The 19,229-nt window shown below is 45.6% G+C and overlaps 2 protein-coding genes across 5 annotated transcripts in view; both read right to left on the bottom strand.

The window, feature by feature from the left end:
- Nucleotides 1-398: 398 nt before the first annotated feature.
- On the bottom strand, nucleotides 399-10,226 carry rassf2b (Ras association domain family member 2b). The gene is made up of 11 exons (XM_056419448.1): nucleotides 10,050-10,226; nucleotides 6,712-6,749; nucleotides 5,285-5,358; nucleotides 4,611-4,686; nucleotides 4,246-4,400; nucleotides 3,427-3,545; nucleotides 2,562-2,704; nucleotides 2,323-2,476; nucleotides 2,095-2,216; nucleotides 1,909-2,006; nucleotides 399-1,776 (listed from the first exon to the last, which is right to left on the bottom strand). Exons 3-11 carry the CDS (start codon nucleotides 5,335-5,337, stop codon nucleotides 1,707-1,709), a joined length of 990 nt encoding a protein of 329 aa, XP_056275423.1. The 5' UTR covers nucleotides 5,338-5,358; nucleotides 6,712-6,749; nucleotides 10,050-10,226; the 3' UTR covers nucleotides 399-1,706.
- Nucleotides 10,227-10,973: 747 nt separating this feature from the next.
- Nucleotides 10,974-19,229, bottom strand: part of slc23a2 (solute carrier family 23 member 2) — a 34,088-nt gene continuing 25,832 nt past the window's right edge. For all 4 annotated transcript variants that reach the window (XM_056419430.1, XM_056419432.1, XM_056419429.1 and 1 more), the window contains 3 exons: nucleotides 17,211-17,478; nucleotides 16,427-16,522; nucleotides 10,974-16,237 (listed from right to left, as the gene is read on the bottom strand). In XM_056419430.1, the coding sequence (XP_056275405.1) occupies nucleotides 15,957-16,237; nucleotides 16,427-16,522; nucleotides 17,211-17,478 (645 nt within the window). In that variant the 3' untranslated portion in view covers nucleotides 10,974-15,956. The remainder of the gene's footprint in view (nucleotides 16,238-16,426; nucleotides 16,523-17,210; nucleotides 17,479-19,229) is intronic.

Genomic DNA, 19,229 nt, shown 5'->3' on the forward strand with positions numbered 1-19,229 from the left:
TGATTCATCCACAAGTTTAAACTGATTTCTGCTCCTTATTTTCGCGGAGAAATAATTGTTTTCAAAACGGAAACAGTGTTAAACCGTACTGCCGCGGTTTGACACTCAGTGTAAAAACTTCAAGGCACACCGGAAGTAAACAAAGTTGCGTTAATTGCGTTTAAATATTTTAGTGCGTTAACGCGGCCAAATTAATCGCATAGATTAACGCGTTAACGCTGACAGCCCTAATAAAAATATAATAAAAATCAATATATATATTATTATATATATATTAAATTATTTTTAAAAATACACCTAAAAGAAAATATATGAATTTGTATTATACATGTACAAAATATATAAAAAATATATTTTGAAATATGTATATATTTAAAAAAAATATATACACACACACATCAGGATGACTTTTCTTTTTATTAAATAACAATCATTGTACGAAAAAAAGAAAAAAACCTAAATTTTCCAAGTCGTGGCATGAGTTCACAACATCTTTTAAGATCATAATTTCCGTAAAAGACAATACAAAAATGCAGACAGGTCTTTAAAAAATAGTCACCAAAAAAATATACAACATGCACTCTCACTCTCTCTGCACGGCGAGATTTTAGAACCACCATGTTGGAGACATCGAGCGGACCAGAAGCGACGAGCTGTACACGTGGAGGCAAACCGCTTTGAATCACAATCATTCATACTTTTACAACATTCGTCTGGTAAAGACGGTCGGCAGGATTCAGTCTAGCAGGACTTCACTTGCGTTGTTCTCTGTGTGATGTAACAAAAAATTTAATAAAACACGCCGGTCCAAAGTCCCAACGCCCACCAGGAGTCACCATGTGAGGAATGATGTTGACAATAGTTCTTGGACCAAACAGTATTCTGCTCAACGTGAACTCCTCTCGTCGCGCACGGCAGGAATGCAAAGAGTCTTCTTTCAGGGCGGAATTCATTTTTCAGATGACAACATCTGCCCACTAGCGCCTCCGAAGCTCAGCAACACTTTAATTGTTTAGTCTTGCACAAAAAAAACCCAAATGTAACACGACCCACTTTGTTTTGTTTTTTATGGAAGAGATTAAAATGAGATGTAGAACATATTACTGTGAGCTCGAGTGCTGCTGGGGGGCAGATTTTGGGCAGACTCACCAGCTGTTACCAGTCCTTGTGCTTGTGCTAAGCTAACCAGCTGCTGTTATGCAAAATACACAACAAAACATCTCACGCTTTCCCAAAATTTCAAGACAATGTCAGTAACATTCCTTCAAATCACAAAATTTAAAAAATGATTCTCAAACAGAGGAACATAAAAGGCTTTTCAGAGCACAACTGTGATCTGGCGTCATTCTATTGTACTTTCTCATAACTTCAGAACACAGGATCGAAGCCTTTGTGCCCAGAGAAACCTTCTAACAGGCACTTGATTCTAATCATGTCACATGACGCCTGAGCTTCGTGGGCTCGTCCTGCACTGGGAGGTCCGTCTGTGTGCGATGACTAAGCGGTAACACCGACAAGGCTGACATGCTTCCCACTTCACATGCAAACAATACAGCATGTCAGAGTTTAGTCTGCAGGTTTGATCCATCAGACGATTTTTAAAAAAGAAGGGAAAAAAAGGCTCCGTTGGAGTTCACGAGGAGCCGGATCATGAAACACGTACACGGGGTTCTTGTCGGCCGACCCTCGGTGCTTTTAACAGTCCATCACATACAGGTCGCCCCCTCTGGAAGACGGCCGAGCTGCTTCTCAATTATACAGCGCAGGTACGTATACCTGCAAGTACGAGCACACGCATTAGAATTTATAAAAAATATTTAATGTGTGTGACACCTCAAAACAGCCGATGAGCATGTCGAAGGCGTCGGCCATATTATGGACAATATAAAGTATCGCTGTTCCTCGTACCTTCTCCTGAGCTTCAGCACCTCTCTGTCCTCCTCCTCGATCAGTTTGGTGATGAAACTCCGCAGGACGGGCATTTCAAACTTGATATACTGCGCCACCTGGTGGGCGGGAGCAGAAGAATAAGAGGGGTGACGCCGGGTAAATCAGAGGAGACAAAGAAGAGGGGAAGACGCGCTCATGGCCTACGTCATACGTGACTTCTTCGACGAGGTCTTCCTCCATGAGGAACACCTTGCAGACCTGCTCACACGGGCCCTGCATCACTCGGAGCACCAGCGGGTAGTCGCTCCGCTTCAGTTTCATGCGCTCTGGAAACACAAACACAAAAGGTATTGATGAACACGCAGTGGGGGTTTCCCTTCGTTGACATTTCTCCCCCTGCCACAGAAATGAAAGTGAATAATTCCCACTCACCTCCACTTGTATGGACGAGGTAGAGCGCATAGTCGTCCGGGCTGTTTTCGATTTTAAACTTGTTGAGGAGAACCCGGAGCACCTGTGGCGTCCTCATGCAGCTGTTGATCCGGACATTCGTGACGGAGCCGAACGACGGGGTGAACACCGACGTCTGAGGAAATCAAAATCCGGACGTTGTTGGCGTGTTCAGACATGCACACGAACCCTCAGAACACGGGTCTCTTCTCAGGCATCACCTTGTGGTTGTAGAAGTGTCCGTTGATGGAGAAGCGGTGGCGTCTGATTTTCCTCTGGTCGCTTGGCGAGCGCCGCTGGCCCCGCCTCAAGACGCCGGCGTCGCTCTTCGTCCTGGGCAGCTGAGCGGAGCTCTCGCTGTCCCCTGTGCGCACAACACAACTTCAGAGGTCGTTCAGGGTCGTAAACATGAAAAGACACAGTTACATTTAATCTATCGATACATGAAGTTGTTTCTGTGTCTGATTTGAGGAAAAGTAAATAAGTCCCCCTGTAAAATACCTTTAAAGTACCAAAAGTAAAAGGCAGGTAGGTCATTTTATGAATAATATATATTATGATCAATTAATGTGTTCATCACTTTAATCTTGCTTGTGTAAGTGGGGATCATTTTTGTGATTTTTTATACTTGTGATATTTTATAGATTAATTTTTATTTTAATAACCCAAATCTGAAAAGTAGCTCGGAACTGATGAATGTAAACCTTAAATTTGTACTTAAGTAAATGTAACTTTCTAAGTCATTATTGTGTAACAGGATGAAGCAAATATGAGAGACGTGTGTGACACACTTCTTAATATAATTAATTATATTTATGATTATAAACCTCTTTTAGCGGGTTCAAATTTTATTTTCCATCGGACAGCGAATCAGCGATAGCATGTTTATACAAAGCAGCCGAGGGAGATTTGGTCCACGGTGTTTTAAATGTGTTTTAATGCAACGTTTGTTGTTGTTGTTGTCGTCCTGGTGAGCCAACGCCAACAAAAGGAGTGCAAAGGTATGAGGTCATGATTCCGCCGTTTTGGGCATTTGTTCTGCTGCCGTTCCCCCGATCCTCGTTGGGCCCGAGGGGAGCGCCTCACCTTCGCCCTGCTCTTCCATCACGTCGGCCTCGTCCTCCGGTTGGCTGTCGGGCGCCGTCACTTCCACGGTGGGCGGGCTCTGCTGCGTCGCCTGTTGACCATCTGTGCCGTTTGGGGCACTTTAAGAAAGAGAAAAGAAAAGACTGTAAAGACACACCCACAAATATGTTGTCGACACAAACTGTTTATTAAATGAGTCATAATGTCAACTTTAACTTTTGGTCACGACGTCACCATAACAACACGACACACTGATTATAGGATCTCCTGCTAAGCGCCAGACGCTTGTTCACCACGACTGGGCCCACGCCACGTCTCCGTTGGGGAGTTTCAGCTGTTCCTCTTTGTTGATGCAGTTTTTCGGGGATACGTGAGAGTATTTCCTTTGATATGTGAAGTAGTTTTGCAATATTTTGGGACTGAAACATCAGCAATATTTGCGTTTGAGTGTGTTGCTTTCAGAACTCTCAGTATCAAAACCCGACAGCCTGAAGTCTTGAAGCTGCTGACTGGTGGAAGCTGTGGCTTGGACAGCGACTTCAAAGTGAACGTCCTCTTTGCTGATGTTACATTGTCCCCTCATGTCGGCTGCATGTCCGTGATATGCTGTTTTTTGTGGAACACAAATAGCTTCTCTGACCCAAACTGAGCCAGCAGTGTGTAAAGATTACATTCTGCCGAATAGGATTTAGTAAACTGTGGAAATAAATGATCCGATTCAACTTCATTCCTCAGCGACCTCGCCATAGTCCATGTCGGCCCCCTGCTGCTCGATAGAACCATTTCCGGTCAGCGGGGTGTAACGTCTGGACCCCTTACCCCTCCTGGCTGTCCAGATTGCAACCCGAGTGCCAGGACGTGGAGGACGGGGGCGGGCGGATTCGCTCGTGGTCATCCTGCATCTGAAGCCTGATTGGTCGCCGCAGACCCCAAAAGATATTCAGCAAGCCCTCGACAATCAACTCCCCCTCTTCCTGTTGGGAGAGAGGAGCTTTAGTCAACACATAAATAAATATATATATATATACATATACACACACACACTCTGTTATCACCCTTCTGGAATGGATTATTGTTATGCTTCTGTTCAAAACACATTAAAAGAAGAGTAGTCTCACACACATATACACTCTCTCTCACACACACACACACACACACACATATATACACTTTCTCACACGCACCTCTCTGTGTCTGAGCTGTAGATTCTGTCCTTCAAAGTAGAGGTTGTACGTCTTCAGATGCGAGAGGACTGTTGCCCTGGAGACAGAAATGTTGAATCACTGAGGAGGAAAAGCTGAAGCAACACGCAGCTGATGTCACACATTTTGTAGCCCACTTATGTATGTATCATATATATATATATATATACATACGTGTATCATGTATACTCCATTCTACAAAGTGTGGTATGTGGTTTAATTGATTTCCTGCTTTCAGGCCTTCTTACTTGTAAATACTTAAAGGTTCTCTACACGATATTCAGAGCATGACTATTGACTCCACACGGCTCTCAACATGGCGACAGCTCTCGGTAACGTCGGTAACGTCGGTAACGTCCCTAACAGAGCGGCCGTGAGCTCGCTAGCTGTGCGCGACGCAGTGACTCGCAAGCCTGCGCGGCCGTCCATGACAACAAAGTGCTCAACAACTTGGATTAAAAGAAAATCATCACCCCACCATATCTTTACAGGGATATTAGCTGATGCATTAACGCTCTGAATATTGTATAAGAGCCTTTAAGTAGATCAATAAATGCATGTGTGCTTAGAAAATGGTTTCCAGAACGCCCGTGTATACTTTAACATATCGACGGTCAATGGAGAGGTCAACATAAAGAGGGAACTTCTTTACTTACTTCCTGATGAACTTGTTCTCTCCGATCTGAACCCCGTACTCTGGATCATCCATTCTCAGTCAGCATGGGAGGAGCTGAGAGACAAAGAGGCAACGCAGAGAGTTGATACAGCTTCTCCGTCTCATGACTCTTCATGACTAGCAGACGGGAGAGGAGGAGGTGAGGAGAGGGAAAAGCCCCACACAGTAAACAATGACAACAGCAGATCCGCTCGAGTTTCCCTTCGATGTTTTCCTTCAGGAGACGGATCCACATCAGAGTTGAACGCAGTCACGACATCTGGTGTGTGATGGAGGGCGACAGCTGCTCTCGTCCTCATCTCCCCTTCAATATATCGCTGCTCTCCTCGCCCCCTCGGCACTCGGCCATCACCGCGGAGGCCTCCTGCACTCGAGATGAAATCCACCGGACGCGGAGGTGAAGAATTGAAGACGTGCTTTATCGAGTATCCAGGAGAATCGCAAACTATTAAATAAAACATCCGTCTCTACATTTTATGTCCTGGAATGAATCTTGTTTTCTCACCGTTTCTCTGTTTCACACAAACAGAGACGGTTGCATCGGACGTGTTGGAAAGTTTAGCTCAGGATTTTTTTTAAAATGTAGCCGTTTTCTAGATTTTAATGACACCCTGTGGGTGGAAATGTCAGTGTGAGACCACTTTGGTCCAGACTGGAATATCTAAAGGAAATATTGAATGGATTGCCATTAAATGAATGTCCCGGTCCCCAGAAGTGAATCCTACTGACCTTCATCTGCTGCCAACGTGTGGCTGACATCACACGTCACAGACACCGTAGACACAGCTACAGGGAGCGACTCAGGGTCAAGTGTCTTGCTCAAGGACACATCGACGAGGGCGGGGATTGAACCCCCTGATTGGAGGACAGACCTGCTGACAATGTCTCTGCTTGATGGATATTTTTCGTGTTAGTGACGTTGCCGATCCTGACATTTCTAAAGATGTCACGTTCTCCAGTAAAACATCTCAACAGCAGCTGGACGGACTGGCACAGCATTCGAGACATTCACGGTCCCCTGACAACACATCCGAACACACCTTTCACATCTCCAGACTTCTCAGATCAAAACCCGTCCGGTGCTTTTCTTTGGTTTACAACCAAATCCCTGCAAACACCGATTACAGTCCAAATCGGTCTCGGAGCACTCTGAAGTCTTGTTTGTCTCTTTTGTGAAGCTTATTTTTTCCCTTTCATTTCTATACGGTATTAACATTAATCTGCATAATTTTCAAACTGTGTGAGCCATGTAATCCACCGCGGTGAACGTCCAGTCTGAATCATCTTTCAAAAGCAGAGCACATTCAGCGCCTCTGGAACAGAAGTGTTAATACTCAAACTCAGAGGGACAACGCTGCCGAATGAATGTGGTGCAAACGTCAGTTACAAGACGACAAGAGATCTTACCCGAGTGGAGGCGGTGTAATCTGAGTCCCCAGAGACAGCTGCAGATGTGTGTGTGGGCGGGAGAGAGAGAGAGAAAGGTTAAGGCAGGCAGACGCTGTGTATCCTCAGGTATCAAACGCCTTTCTCATGCGATGCTGACAGCCAGCAGACGAGGAAGAAGTGGGGGCTCTATAAAGGAAGTGCTCCCCTTCCGTTAAAAATCACTTCCTCCTTTGCTCAGCCAGTCACACAGGAAACTGACACCGGCCCCGACACTTCCTCAATTCAAACATCACGGCTGTATTAACACGCACACCCAAACAAAAGCTCACGCACACCGACTCGTTCCTCTAGATCAGACGCATTCCTAAACATTATCAATAAAGATATTCACCACCTGACGAGCAGAGTGACGTAGCAGCTTTAAACCCACGATGAATAAACTGAGCCATCAATCACTGAAATAAACGTGTTCAGTTATTGTGACCTAATTAAATATTTATCACCAATCGGCCGAGCCCCGCGCCCATCAATATTTCAGCACCGGTATTCGCCCTGTGAAGCGCTCACTCAGATCAACCCTTCAGCGACATAATGGAAGCAGATAAATGTCGCCTTTTGAGGTGTTTTTAAAAAATGTAGTCAGGTGTTACAACTTACTCATGTACTCGGTCTTTCGGCTCTTCTCTCTATCGCTTTGTTGTCTTTGTTGTCTTTGTTGTCTATCGGTCGGGCCGGCGGTCGCAGACGGACGTGTCTCGGTTTGACAGCGTTGTAAACGTGTCTCAATACCAACGGGAATTTTAAGTCAAGGAGCTTGACAGATGATAATGAAATCTAAAGGTGACCCCGATGTTACCACAGGGAAATCAGACATTTGACCTTTGACCTGCTGCAGTATCAATCACTGTCGTGAAACCTGTTCACGGTTTGCTGTTGGCAAAAGTTTGCGAATTTATTGTTTTTCCACCTGAAAACCTCAGAGCTTTCTCAAAGCAACACGCAACGTGAAACATTTCAAGACGTGTGCCAAGACGCCATCAACATATCGGTTTAGTCGCAATGTCTCAAATGTTCGATGTTGTCCAAACATCAGCAGCTGTTCTAAAAAAGGCAAAATATCATCAGGATCTATCTGTTGAAAACAAAAAGTAGTGAGGTTGAATATCCACTTTGAGGAAAATGACAAGAGCGTTGAAGAGAGACCGCCGTCAGGAGCCGAGAGGCCCCCAAATAGCCACAAATAAACTGATGTTTATTTTGCTTTGTTCTTTTCAACATCAAGGCGTAAATGATGATTTATTGTCGTTTATTTTGTGGCCTGAAATAACACAAATTTGAATATGATTATCTGATTAAAATGATAGCATAAACCTGAAAAACTCAAAGAAGAATGCAGGTTGTTGAAATGAGAAAGTTCCCAGAAAAAGAAAGGAGCACACGGCCTCATCGTCCCCGACGGAAACTACAGGCGCGTCCCGTCAAAAAGGTAGAGCGGTAACTTAACTAAAATATGTTACCGATATCATAACCACGAAACTTATCTTGTCAGACGTCTTCTAACCGACCGTTTGCAAATGTTGCCTCTCATCACAAACGGTGGCTCTCAAAACGTTGCTGCACTATTGATATGAAAATAGCACATGCTGAGCTTGCAGGAAGCGGCGCGTTGACCGTGACCTTTTGTACGCGGCGTCGAGCGTCTTCTCGAAGATCGAGCCTGGAGAACTCGCGTTAATCACTTCGTCGTTTTACCAAATCGGTTCCTAGCCGGCGACGACTGCTCGTCAATAACCAGAACACCTCGTTCACGTGGAAATGGTTTCCGGGACATTTCGGGCTGCAGAAAGCGTCTCTGCTTCTGTTTAGCAGCTGCCTGACTCAGATCAGGGAGCTCCTCTGCTCCACATGTAGAGCTCGTTGACTCCCTGGATCCACCCCGTGTCTCATGAGAACATCAGCCTCCATCTTCCAGTGTCTCAGTCACAACATTTATTTACTTTTTCTGATTAGGGAGTTATTGTCTCGGTGCCGTCTGGACTGATGTTTAGCGTTCAGCTTTCTCCTTTCGTGATTCCCTTGTGAAAGACTAGAAGCCATATACCATGCTATTAAAACTCATGACCACGACTTCCTGACTCCACCCCCCCCCACCCGGTCTTTCATTGACACACAAGCATGCTTGTTTTCTGCTCTGTTGTCTCTGAAGCTCCTCTGTCAAAGTCTTTGGCTGAATGAATAGCTTCAGACCTCCTCCGGTCCGCTTTCAAACCCACCACCACCACAGCATCCACATTACTAAAGCTCTGCCGCACCATTGTCCCCATTGCCATAGCAACACCGAAAACATCTGCGCTCTAGAAACCCCAAAATAGTGTGTGTGTGTGTAAGTGGCGTTCTTCTCATTAGGCATACAGCACTGCGGTTGTCAAAAACAACGTTGCAAGAATCTAAATATGGCGACCAGATTCTCCAGATCAAACAGGAACTATTTGGGGCCCTTTGTTGACCAGAGAGCTCCAGCGATCAGTTGATCCACGACTAAATCTTATCATAAACCACCTCTCCAGCCATTTAAAGATGAATCAGTGTCCAGTATCCTTAGTCTCCGACAACGGTGAACTCAATACATCGGTGCTTTGAGCTGGTCAGAAAAACTACCTCAGGCTGACAGAGGTCACCATGGGCTCATTGACTGTTGGCTGGACACTTCATTAAAGAATAAACTCAGTCAGTAGTTAATGCGAATGCAGGATAGTATATAATATAAACACACAATGTTCAGTTTAAAACACACACACACACACACACAAACACACACACACACACACACACACGGTAGTTTCAAGTCGACCCTCTTCCTTTCCCTTCCTAGTGTACGACATTACTACTTCCTACATTAAAATATATTCACTTTCTGTCGAAGCAACCTTGTGTGGAGAGGACTCAATCTGCTCGTTATGTAACCGTTTATACTGACAGCTGTAAGCAGCGCTCCCCTGCCAGAGACCCGATGTGGCTACATGCGCGGCTACATCGGGCGTTTGTGATCTTTGCGCTCAACATTTGGGCTCCGGTGTAACGGCGCGCGCCTCTCACCGCTGCGTGGGACTCAAACGCACCGCAAACGACTCATATTCGAGGTTATTATTCCACACACGTGTCGCCGGTGCTTTTGTGAAATTAATAAATGTCGCCGTTGAACATTTAATGTTGTCAAAACACGTCCCGGTCTTCTTTAGTGGGCTAACGGTACAAACTACACGCATGACCACGTCCCACATGAACCCCGCGAGCAGCCGCTACACCGACGCTTCGGTCTGATTCCTGCCGACTTTTGGAGCTCTATCTCGGCTCACCTAACCTGGCGGACGCGGGCTCTGCGGTCGTCCTCTCCCGCCTCCTCCTGCTCCGGTGTTTCCTCTCCGTGGCGGTTGAACTGTCCGTTAACGGTGAAGTCGCTCAACTCGCTCGCCCTCCAGCCGTTGGAAACAATCTCTGGGGCGCGTGCATCCAGGAGGAGGAGGAGAGCGCGAGAGGTCCATCTGCTGTGGCGGAGCTCGCGGAACAGCAGCGTCTGGGGGCCTCGCGGGGAGCCAATCGGAGCGCGAGCCTCACGCCCCTTTGTTCGCGCTGCGTTCAGAGATGAATGAAAACACCGAAACAATAGGAGAACCGCGCATGCGCACCGCGGCGGCCCCTCTAATATTCAGTGGAAAAAAAGCACAATTTACTAAATGTAAATAACACATTTTTAATTTTCCCATTTAAAATTCTGTCGACTCAAGAAAACATAAACAAATTGACTATTGAGATACCAACGCCAAACGTTTTATTTGCAGTGTTCTTTACACATTAACATGTTTGCTGGTTCGTGGTAAATAATTGTTCAGCTCGAGTCGAGTTGCGGTCCTCATTTAATTAATGCAGAAACCGTGGGGTAGCATTGAGACCCTTGTGACTCCAGATTTATTGTAAAAAGGAAGTTCATATCAGTCGTGCATAACCCCCCCAAAAGTAATATGAAAGGAAACTTGGGAAGTCAAATGTGTAGTTTGTGATATTGGGCAACATTGAAAAACACCTGCCGCAAATCCTTTAAGACAGTGTTACGCTGTAGTCATTGTTACAAGCATAGCTGTAATTAAATGGACTTGGAAACTGCTGGAAACATGTGACATTCATCACTAAGTGATGGAAGAAACTGTCAGTAATGTATAGGTCTTTCTGTACAGCACGTCAATATTTAAATGTACTCCATCATCGTTGAATCAAACCAGTCATTGTCTAAATATTTCAGTTTTATTATCAATAAAGACAACAGACTGCATTCATTCAGTAACATCTTAATAAATAGTTTTAGGAACAAAGATTAAAACATTTTGTTGCTACAATTAGTTCACACACATTCCTCTTCCAGAAGGTTTAGCAAACTTTACTCTGTTAAATATACATTTATTTTAATCGTATTCGTTTTTACATCTATTGAAAGTTTCGCAGCCTTTTCTTTCATTTGAACTGGTAATGTGTTAACATGGACACGAAAGCAGTAAAAAAAAAAAAATGAAAAAGTTCCGACAAAAATACACAAAAGGACTCCACCAAAACACAGATTCAACATGTATTTACTTTGTAAATAAAAAAAGTACAACAGAATGGTGCGATTTCCAGCATGGTTTATGATTAAAAGTTATTTTTTTCTCTCTAAAACATAAAAATGTATATATATATATTTATAAAAAAACAAAAAACATTGACAAAGATAAAACACTAGTATATTCTTCAGGTATCACCCCTTCAAAATAACTGAAAGTGATTGATGTCTTTTTGTCACACACCTGCAGGCCACCTTTTTAAGAGCTGTTGGTTGGATGTAAATCAATGAAGTCTGTGCTTGTGATGCGTTTACTGCAACAACCATGTCAGAAACACAATTGTGTGCATGTTTATGGGATCCTACAGGAAGTACGACTAGAACTGGGCAGTAAGAGCTCAAAGCCAGAAGAGGCTGCCTGTAGGTGCAGATCATCCCCGTCCCTCTTGTGTTCAGAGATAAGGCCGGTTAATGATGACCAACAGGATCTTAATAATTTTTTTATATAAAAAGTAAGGTGGCCCGCCAGTGGCTTATTCTGCATTCAGAAACATCAACAGTTAAGATTTTCCTTGGGAGAAAAAACAGGTACACTAAAAATGAGAGGACCTCACTGTTTTTTCAGCAGGGCCAACAACGTGCGTTGAGAGTAGAGAGGAGATGATGAGAGAGGAGATGATGGGAGAAGTGCCGGTTGCATAAATGTACAGTACAGACCTACACGTTGGTGATTATTATGTGCGCATACCCATGTACTGAAGAATACCCTACAAGAGGTACAAAAATAAAAAAGTAATGTCAAACCCTGCAGTCACTCTGCTCTGCGAGTAGATGTCGGGAGGAGACTACTCTCTGACCTGATAGTCACCTGTTCCTCAAGCGAGGTCACACAGCGTGGGGGGCAGTGGCGGTGCGTCCATAGAGGGCGCTAAGGTGCCGCCCCTCTTAACATTTTGAGAGGAAAAAAAAAAAAAATATTATATATCCTGTCAAAAAACATTATATACCAAATCATTTAAATAGTAAATATACCATGTTGACACACTAAATGTGTGTGGGAGACCGTAAGCCCCTGTCAACAACCACTTAAGTTAAATGTGACATAAATAATATATCGCCACTCATCATCACGGAGAGAAGCCCCTCCCCATTTTCGGGGCGCCGGCCCAACATGTGGCAGCGAGCAAACATTTCACGGTCGTTTCGGCAAGGACGGCTTCTCATTGGCGGATGAAACGTGAATCTTGGGGCGCAAAAATGTGCGCTCTGGCCAATGACAGTTTCTTATTTCACGTGGTTGGACTATTCGGCCAATCAGAGACCGGTATCATTTCCTCAGCCAGAGAGCTCCACTGAGCTACGCGAGCAGGTTGCTAACCGGAGCTGGTTAGCTGGAGCTCAGTGAGTAATGCGCTGTTTAGTTTCCCCTGTCTGTCGTTCCAAAGTCCTGGGACTGAAACTCTCTGGACTCCAACGGGGTGAGGGATCTAAAGAGCTTCAGACAAGTGTAAGAAGCACGAATCTTGCCGCAGTTATCGAGCTAACAGCATGAAGCTAACTAGCTAACAGCCTGAAGCTAACCCTGTTTGCAGAGCAGAGCAGCAGACCGAACTGGCATCGAAAACACAACGAAGGAGTTCGGAAAAACACACATTCCCTCAAGAATAATAGAAGCAGGCTCGTCACAGATATGATTGACTTTAACCAGAGAGTTATTGAGAAGTTTGCCAACTTTAAAGAGAGGAGGCTACTTTTCTTTACAGTAGTGGGTCTACTCTGTCCCCCATGTAACATGTGATCTCTTTCTGACTCTATTCTGCTCTGAACCTCTTTCATGTGAGGGTGAAACTCTTTTAATTGTAAACCTCTGAAACCCAACGTTCCTTAAAGCTGCTCTGAACCGCTCATGCCCAAAGTTTCAGTGTGTTGATAGTTGTTATTGGACAGTGTTGAGCACGGTGTTTTCGTTAAATAAAGCTTTGTTTTTTACAATATTCTACTCAAAACCTCTTTTCTTCTCATTGTTGAGTGATATTTAAACCGCGTCGCCCAACTGCGCCCCCCCCCCAAATTTCACCAGCCGCCACTGGTGGGGGGCGAGGACGCCATGAGAAAAAAAAAAGGAAAAACATTTGCCGGCGTGGCCAAGTCGACCGACCAGCCAGTAACTCGTTAGCCACAAGCAGCTGTTAAGATGAGGGTGGCGAGGATTGGGAGTCTGTGCGCATGCCGGTGGTCTCCGGCCGAGCCGCTTTCGTGACTACCTCGGATTACAGATGGAGAAAACATTTACAGAGACAGACGTTTGACAACATTTCCACAGACTCGCATTGTGACACTAACAAACTTAAGTTCCCCGTAGCGTTTACACCGGGCCACCCATTTGTACAGCTGTGATCCTGCAACACAACAGAATCAACCACAGTAAAAAGACCAAGCTCTGTGCCTCAAATACAGTTGTTGAGTTACATCCAAGCAAAGCATGTGAGATACTCAGGTCACCGTTAGTACGTCCATCACAGCAGAAGACCGCCAGAAACACCAGATCTCATCTCTGCTCGCGTCCGGGGTCAAACACTCAAACAGGAGCGTACGCAGGGCCGACGTCATACACGGGACCACAGCCAGACTTCAGCAGATGAAGGCCAAAAAATGTCCAATCACAAATTCACAATCAGCCGCTTGTCCTCGAGTCATCAAACGAGACAACGGCGAAACTTTATAGAGCAGCCGAGAAGAGGAGCTCTGGAGGGAAATGGTGGGTTCGTGGCACCATTACATGTAACAACAGTACTTGTAGCAAAAGAAGGCCCCAATTACAAACTGAGGGAAACTATTCAGTTTCCGGCATTGTTTGTTTCAGTGTTTTTCTAAGCATGATATAAATGGAATGACACAGAAGCAGCTTACATGAGAAAGTCTTTAGAAAACACTGCCGTTTCCAGGAGAGTTTTCTAAAAGCACCGACGGGCTCGGGAGGTCCGTCACTGTTAGCACAGGGACCGAAACCAATAAATATAACTTTCAACATTGTGTAAGAGACCCACGGGCCTGCAGGCTATCACTAATCCTCTGGTCATAAATAAATAAATAGCTTTAACAAAAGAGATTAAAAAGCGCAGAAAGATTTCAAACTTATTTTTTGTTGTTTCTTAGTAGCGAAAAATGCCGATGCTTTTGGTATGCGGTAACAGATCAAAAAGAGATTTAAATAAATAACTTAATAAACTCAGCTGGATAAATGTTTAGTAAATTTAATTTGGCGGTTACTTTAAAACATTCTTTTAAAGCGAGACGTTTATCGAGATTCTGATGTTGCAAAGTTGTTTTCATGGTGTTTTAAAAACTAAAGTGTTCTTTTAAATACCCGTTTTCTAATTGCAAACACCAGAGGCAGCCAGTGTGGCGACGGGTCACGCCCGCTGACGCTCTGCAAAATGTTGCATCGCCGTCTGAACCGCAACAGACACGGACCGTTACAAACATCACCAGTTATTTAAAGTGGGTAAAGGAATTAATCTAGATCGTTGAAAATTGTTCAGAACATCTGCGTTCATTACATTGAACCTAAACCCACCAACGCTACTTCTCAGTTATGTAGGAGCCCAATGACCGCTCTGGGTTTGGGTGGGGTCGGGGGCATTTATGTGCAAGTCCCACATTAACACAGATTACTGCTCAAAGCGGAGAACGAGTGACGCCCAAGTCTCTGACGAGGTGACCCGTCTGGGTTACTGTGTGCCGTCGTCACAGCATTGTGGAACAGTGAATCATTAAAAGCTTGCAAGTGCCTTTGTGTGTGAAAGGAGGCGTAAAGGAAAAAGCAAAACAATGTTGTCAAACAAAGATAAAAAGATTTAGTTCCATTGGACAGACAAATGAGACAACAATGTGTCCAGGAAAAGTCTCGTTAGCAACCGATGCATAATACTGACACTGTAAACCGGTTCGTTACTTTAGAGATCTTGGAGGAGAGCGAAGAATGGGGGGGATGAGAGTTTCTTTACTGTGAGACGAGCGGATGTGACGTGCTGCTCAACGGCTCCGAGGAGTTTTCACTGAAGGAAAAGGGGCGCGAGCTGCCTCTGAACTCAGGAGGCAGATAGTGCAAACAAGCAAACAATCACAATCACTTGGCTAAGGGCACCGGACCTCCTCCATCCACCTGCAGAACCCCCGACATGCATTGTGGCACAAGCTAGTTCTGGTGAGGCTGTTGACGTGTGTGTGTGTGTGCGTGTGTGTCCAATGTGGTTGCATAACAGGTCTAGTGGCGACCGGTCCACAACAGAATTTTTGAATAATCCTCGATTGATATAATCCTCTCGCCTAAGAGTAGAGAATATTTTAGAAAAATTGGGCAGCACACGTTCGCACACACACGCACACACACCAAATAATCTCCAGTTAGTGACTTTCTTTCATAGCATGCTGCGACTTGCTATAGCATGCTTAAAATAGCAGAATGGGAAGTGGGAAAAGACACGAGCTAAAGGAAATACTGCAGGACGGGGAGGGGTAGGAGGTGGGGGGGGGGCGTTGGTGCATCACAATTTCCACCACACAATCCGGAATCCTCCTCGTTTCTCTCCTCTCTTCCATCTTCGTGTATCATCCCTTGCTCCCCAAATTCATCCACATTTAAGACCTTACAGCAGCAGCACCACGTCGGCTATACCCCACTCTCCCCCGCTGCTGCAGTGTCGATCTCCCCCGGCGCTCCTTCCCCCTTCACCGCGTCCCCATGTCCAAGTCTGCGCCTGCAGATTTTCCCTATCGTACCCCATTGGTAGCCCTGGAAGGTGGGGCTGATGGGAAAGTACTTGAAGACGGGGTGTCTGCGGATAAAGTCCATTCCAAACGGCAGGTCGTAGGAGCGCATGCCCTCCAGCACGGCGGTAATCGGACCGGTGCCACACTTCAGCTTCTGGACGCCTCGTTCTTCAAGGGTGCCTGTGGAGAACCGGAAGACAGATCAATCATAGTCATGGATATAGAACGACTGGGCATGTTACGCTTTTATGTACAGCTGGACCTGCTCGACATATTTTCTTTAAAGAATGGTGTGTGCACTCCAAACTACCAATACAATGTTTTCAAATCATCAGTTTGACACTCTTGAAAAAGAGTTAAACACCTTACCAGGGATAGTATTGTCTAAGATGAAGGCGACGGAGCCTCCAACGAACATGGCAGTGGTGAGCAGCACGTTCAATACCTGGTCAACTCCCTCGATGCCTGAGAAAGATAAGAGACCGGGGCTTAGGCAGTGAGTTGGGACAGAACGATACACAAGCAGTGAACACTAAATCTATCTACATACAATATGCATGCATGGCCAAGAGGTAACTTGATTAAGGAACATTTCAGTCACACAACGGTTTTCAGATTTAGCTTCATTGTCGTTGCAGGACAAGGACAAAACAATGCAGTTTAGCATCTGACCAGAAGTGCAAAAGAAAGCAGTAGAAGTGCAGCAATGTGCTGGATAAATACAACATAGTCAGTATAAACAGTTATGGACAGTATAAACAGTGGATATAAAATGGATGTATACAGTCTATTTGTTATACAATATAATATAAACAGTAAAGTGCAAGTGTGTCCAGTTTTTGGAGGAAGGCGTCAGAGGTAAGGATGTTAACGACAAATATCCTGCAGATGGAATGAGACAACAGGAGCATGTGGAAACAGCTCTCTTGACAATGCATGAACGGGTTCTTACCAACTGAATGTGTTAACTTAAGTTTCTCAGTCTTATCTTGTTTATGTTACTTTGTTCATTGCCAAGGACACATTATTAAATTAAGAAAGGTTCCCTGCAAGTGCAGAAAATATTTTAAAAGCTCCATTAATCGTTACCAAGGGAAATGTGACAATCATTTTGTGAACATGCTGGCATCTACCCCCCCCCACACACACTCACCGGTGACCAGTGGGTTCTCCTTGATGTAGCTCGGCAGCATCAGACCGAAGAAGATGGAGAAACCCAGGACGAAGAGGTTCCTGGAGGAGTTGAGGTCCACAAACTGCAGGTTGGAGAGCCCCACGGCTGTGATCATGCCAAACAGGGTGCAGAACAGAGCTCCCAGCACAGGGTCGGGCAGAGAGGCAAACAGGGCACTGAATTTACCCACAAGCCCCAGCAGCAGCATCATGGCGGCTCCATACTGAATCACACGCCGGCTGCCCACCTGGAAGACCGTCAGAGGGAGAAAGTGAGCAACTGTGAAGCGCCCAGGGAGCAACTGGGGGTTAAGAGTTTTGCTCAAGGAGACACTGGCTACCCCTCTACCCACGAGTTTCAGACAATTAAATTGGTTTACCAATTAAGAAAATGCACCAGAGTTTCACAGTCTATACATACCCACCCACATCCTAACATAATGACGACGAGCATCTCGGAAGATGGCGCGGCTGTGTCCAGACGCCGTCGAGGTAGCTCCGCGGAGATTGTGTTTGTGTTTTTGTTCTTTTTTTTTTTTGTGTTTTTTTTTTTTTTACAAACACAACACACATCGGCACTAACAACACGCGAACACACTTTTGGACATAAACTTTTAAACAAACTTTTTGTTTTTTTTTTCCATTTTTCCAGCGCAGCCAGCAGCCAGAGATAAATGTGACGAATCATCAACAACAACACAGCACGGGATTACGGGAACGACACGAGAAAAAGGAAGCGGATTGAAATTGGAATTGATTCAAGTTCAAGCCCACCGTCCACCTGCCCCAGCATCATAACGCCCAGTCTGTCTCGGAAAAAAGAATGATGATGATGGATGATGTTAGGGAACACGGGACAGGAGGACCTGGACATTGATTGTCTGTGTCTGGCAGGCTGCTGACCTCCGGATCGAGATAAGTCATATCATGCCCAACCGCTGTTTTCTCTCTTTCCAGACAGAAGAACGAAGGAATCTGGTAACGAGGGGTGAGGGGGTTTGCATTTGCACAACACACATGAACCCCAAGAACATTAAAGAACATTAAGACTCTTTCTGCTCTCCTGAACTATCAACCTGGAACATCAGCCCATTCTACCTTCCCTCTACTCAGTTCCCGAGTTCACAGCTCCACCACCACCACACCACCACACCACCACAAGCGGACACAACCATCGGACCCACGGGATGTGTTATTGTGTCGGCATGCGGGCATCAGTCCTGGTGCTGGTGGTGGGGGTGGGGGGTGGTGGGCACTTTAAAAAAAAAAAACCGAAAACACCTACCAGACTTTCACCAGCACATTAACGAGGAGACCCAGAGGAAGAAGAGCGTTGGACCACTCGAGCTATGTCTGTTCTCCGCTCGCAATGTCTCTCCTCCGTCCGGCCAATCGGACCCCGCCATTTTTCTGCGTGAAGCGCGGCTCGCGAGTGACGAGGCGCGGTGGTCTGACCGTGTGTCCGCTAGACTGAGCGGCAGGCTGGCTGGCGCAGCGACGGACCAGGATCCAGACCAGTTCCAATGATGATCCCAGTGATAGTTCAATAAGCGAAGCCCAACGCTTAGCTTAGCCCATACAGCACACGGTAGTCTAGGGTCTTTAAAAACCAAAAAAAAGCAACCAAAAGCCGTGATGTGAACGTCCAATCTGCCTGCATTGCTGCCTATGCTGCCTCCCTAATGGGACCTATAACTGGAGGCAGAATGGTACAAGGCAAGGAGGGCGGAAAGAAGGAAGCCGAGAGAGGAAGCCAGGAGGGAATCACAGATGGAGCAGCGCGACACCAGGCGCCTATGGGCAGGGGCTCATACTATCACAGACTGGGCAGACCCGCCAAGGTGAGTGAGTGCCGACGGCGGACGCGGGACGACTCGACTCATTTTATGCGGTTTGAGGCTAGCAACAACACAACAGCGCTAGCTCCTAACAAACAACAACACAGCGTGAGCTTAAGGTGAGTTGTGAGTTCTACACACACACACACACCACACAGCGA

The sequence above is a fragment of the Pseudoliparis swirei genome, chromosome 7 (genome assembly GCF_029220125.1).
Source record: "Pseudoliparis swirei isolate HS2019 ecotype Mariana Trench chromosome 7, NWPU_hadal_v1, whole genome shotgun sequence".
NCBI lineage: Eukaryota > Metazoa > Chordata > Actinopteri > Perciformes > Liparidae > Pseudoliparis > Pseudoliparis swirei.

Bases quoted from the DNA above. Each gene is read 5' to 3' on its own strand.
- rassf2b (XM_056419448.1), bottom strand. From the start codon at position 5,337: ATGGATGATCCAGAGTACGGGGTTCAGATCGGAGAGAACAAGTTCATC. The intron at 2,705-3,426 runs GTGAGGCGCTCC...TTGTGCGCACAG, and splicing joins GATGGAAGAGCAGGGCGAAG to GGGACAGCGAGAGCTCCGCT. The intron at 1,777-1,908 runs GTACGAGGAACA...TCGTACTTGCAG, and splicing joins GTGCTGAAGCTCAGGAGAAG to GTATACGTACCTGCGCTGTA.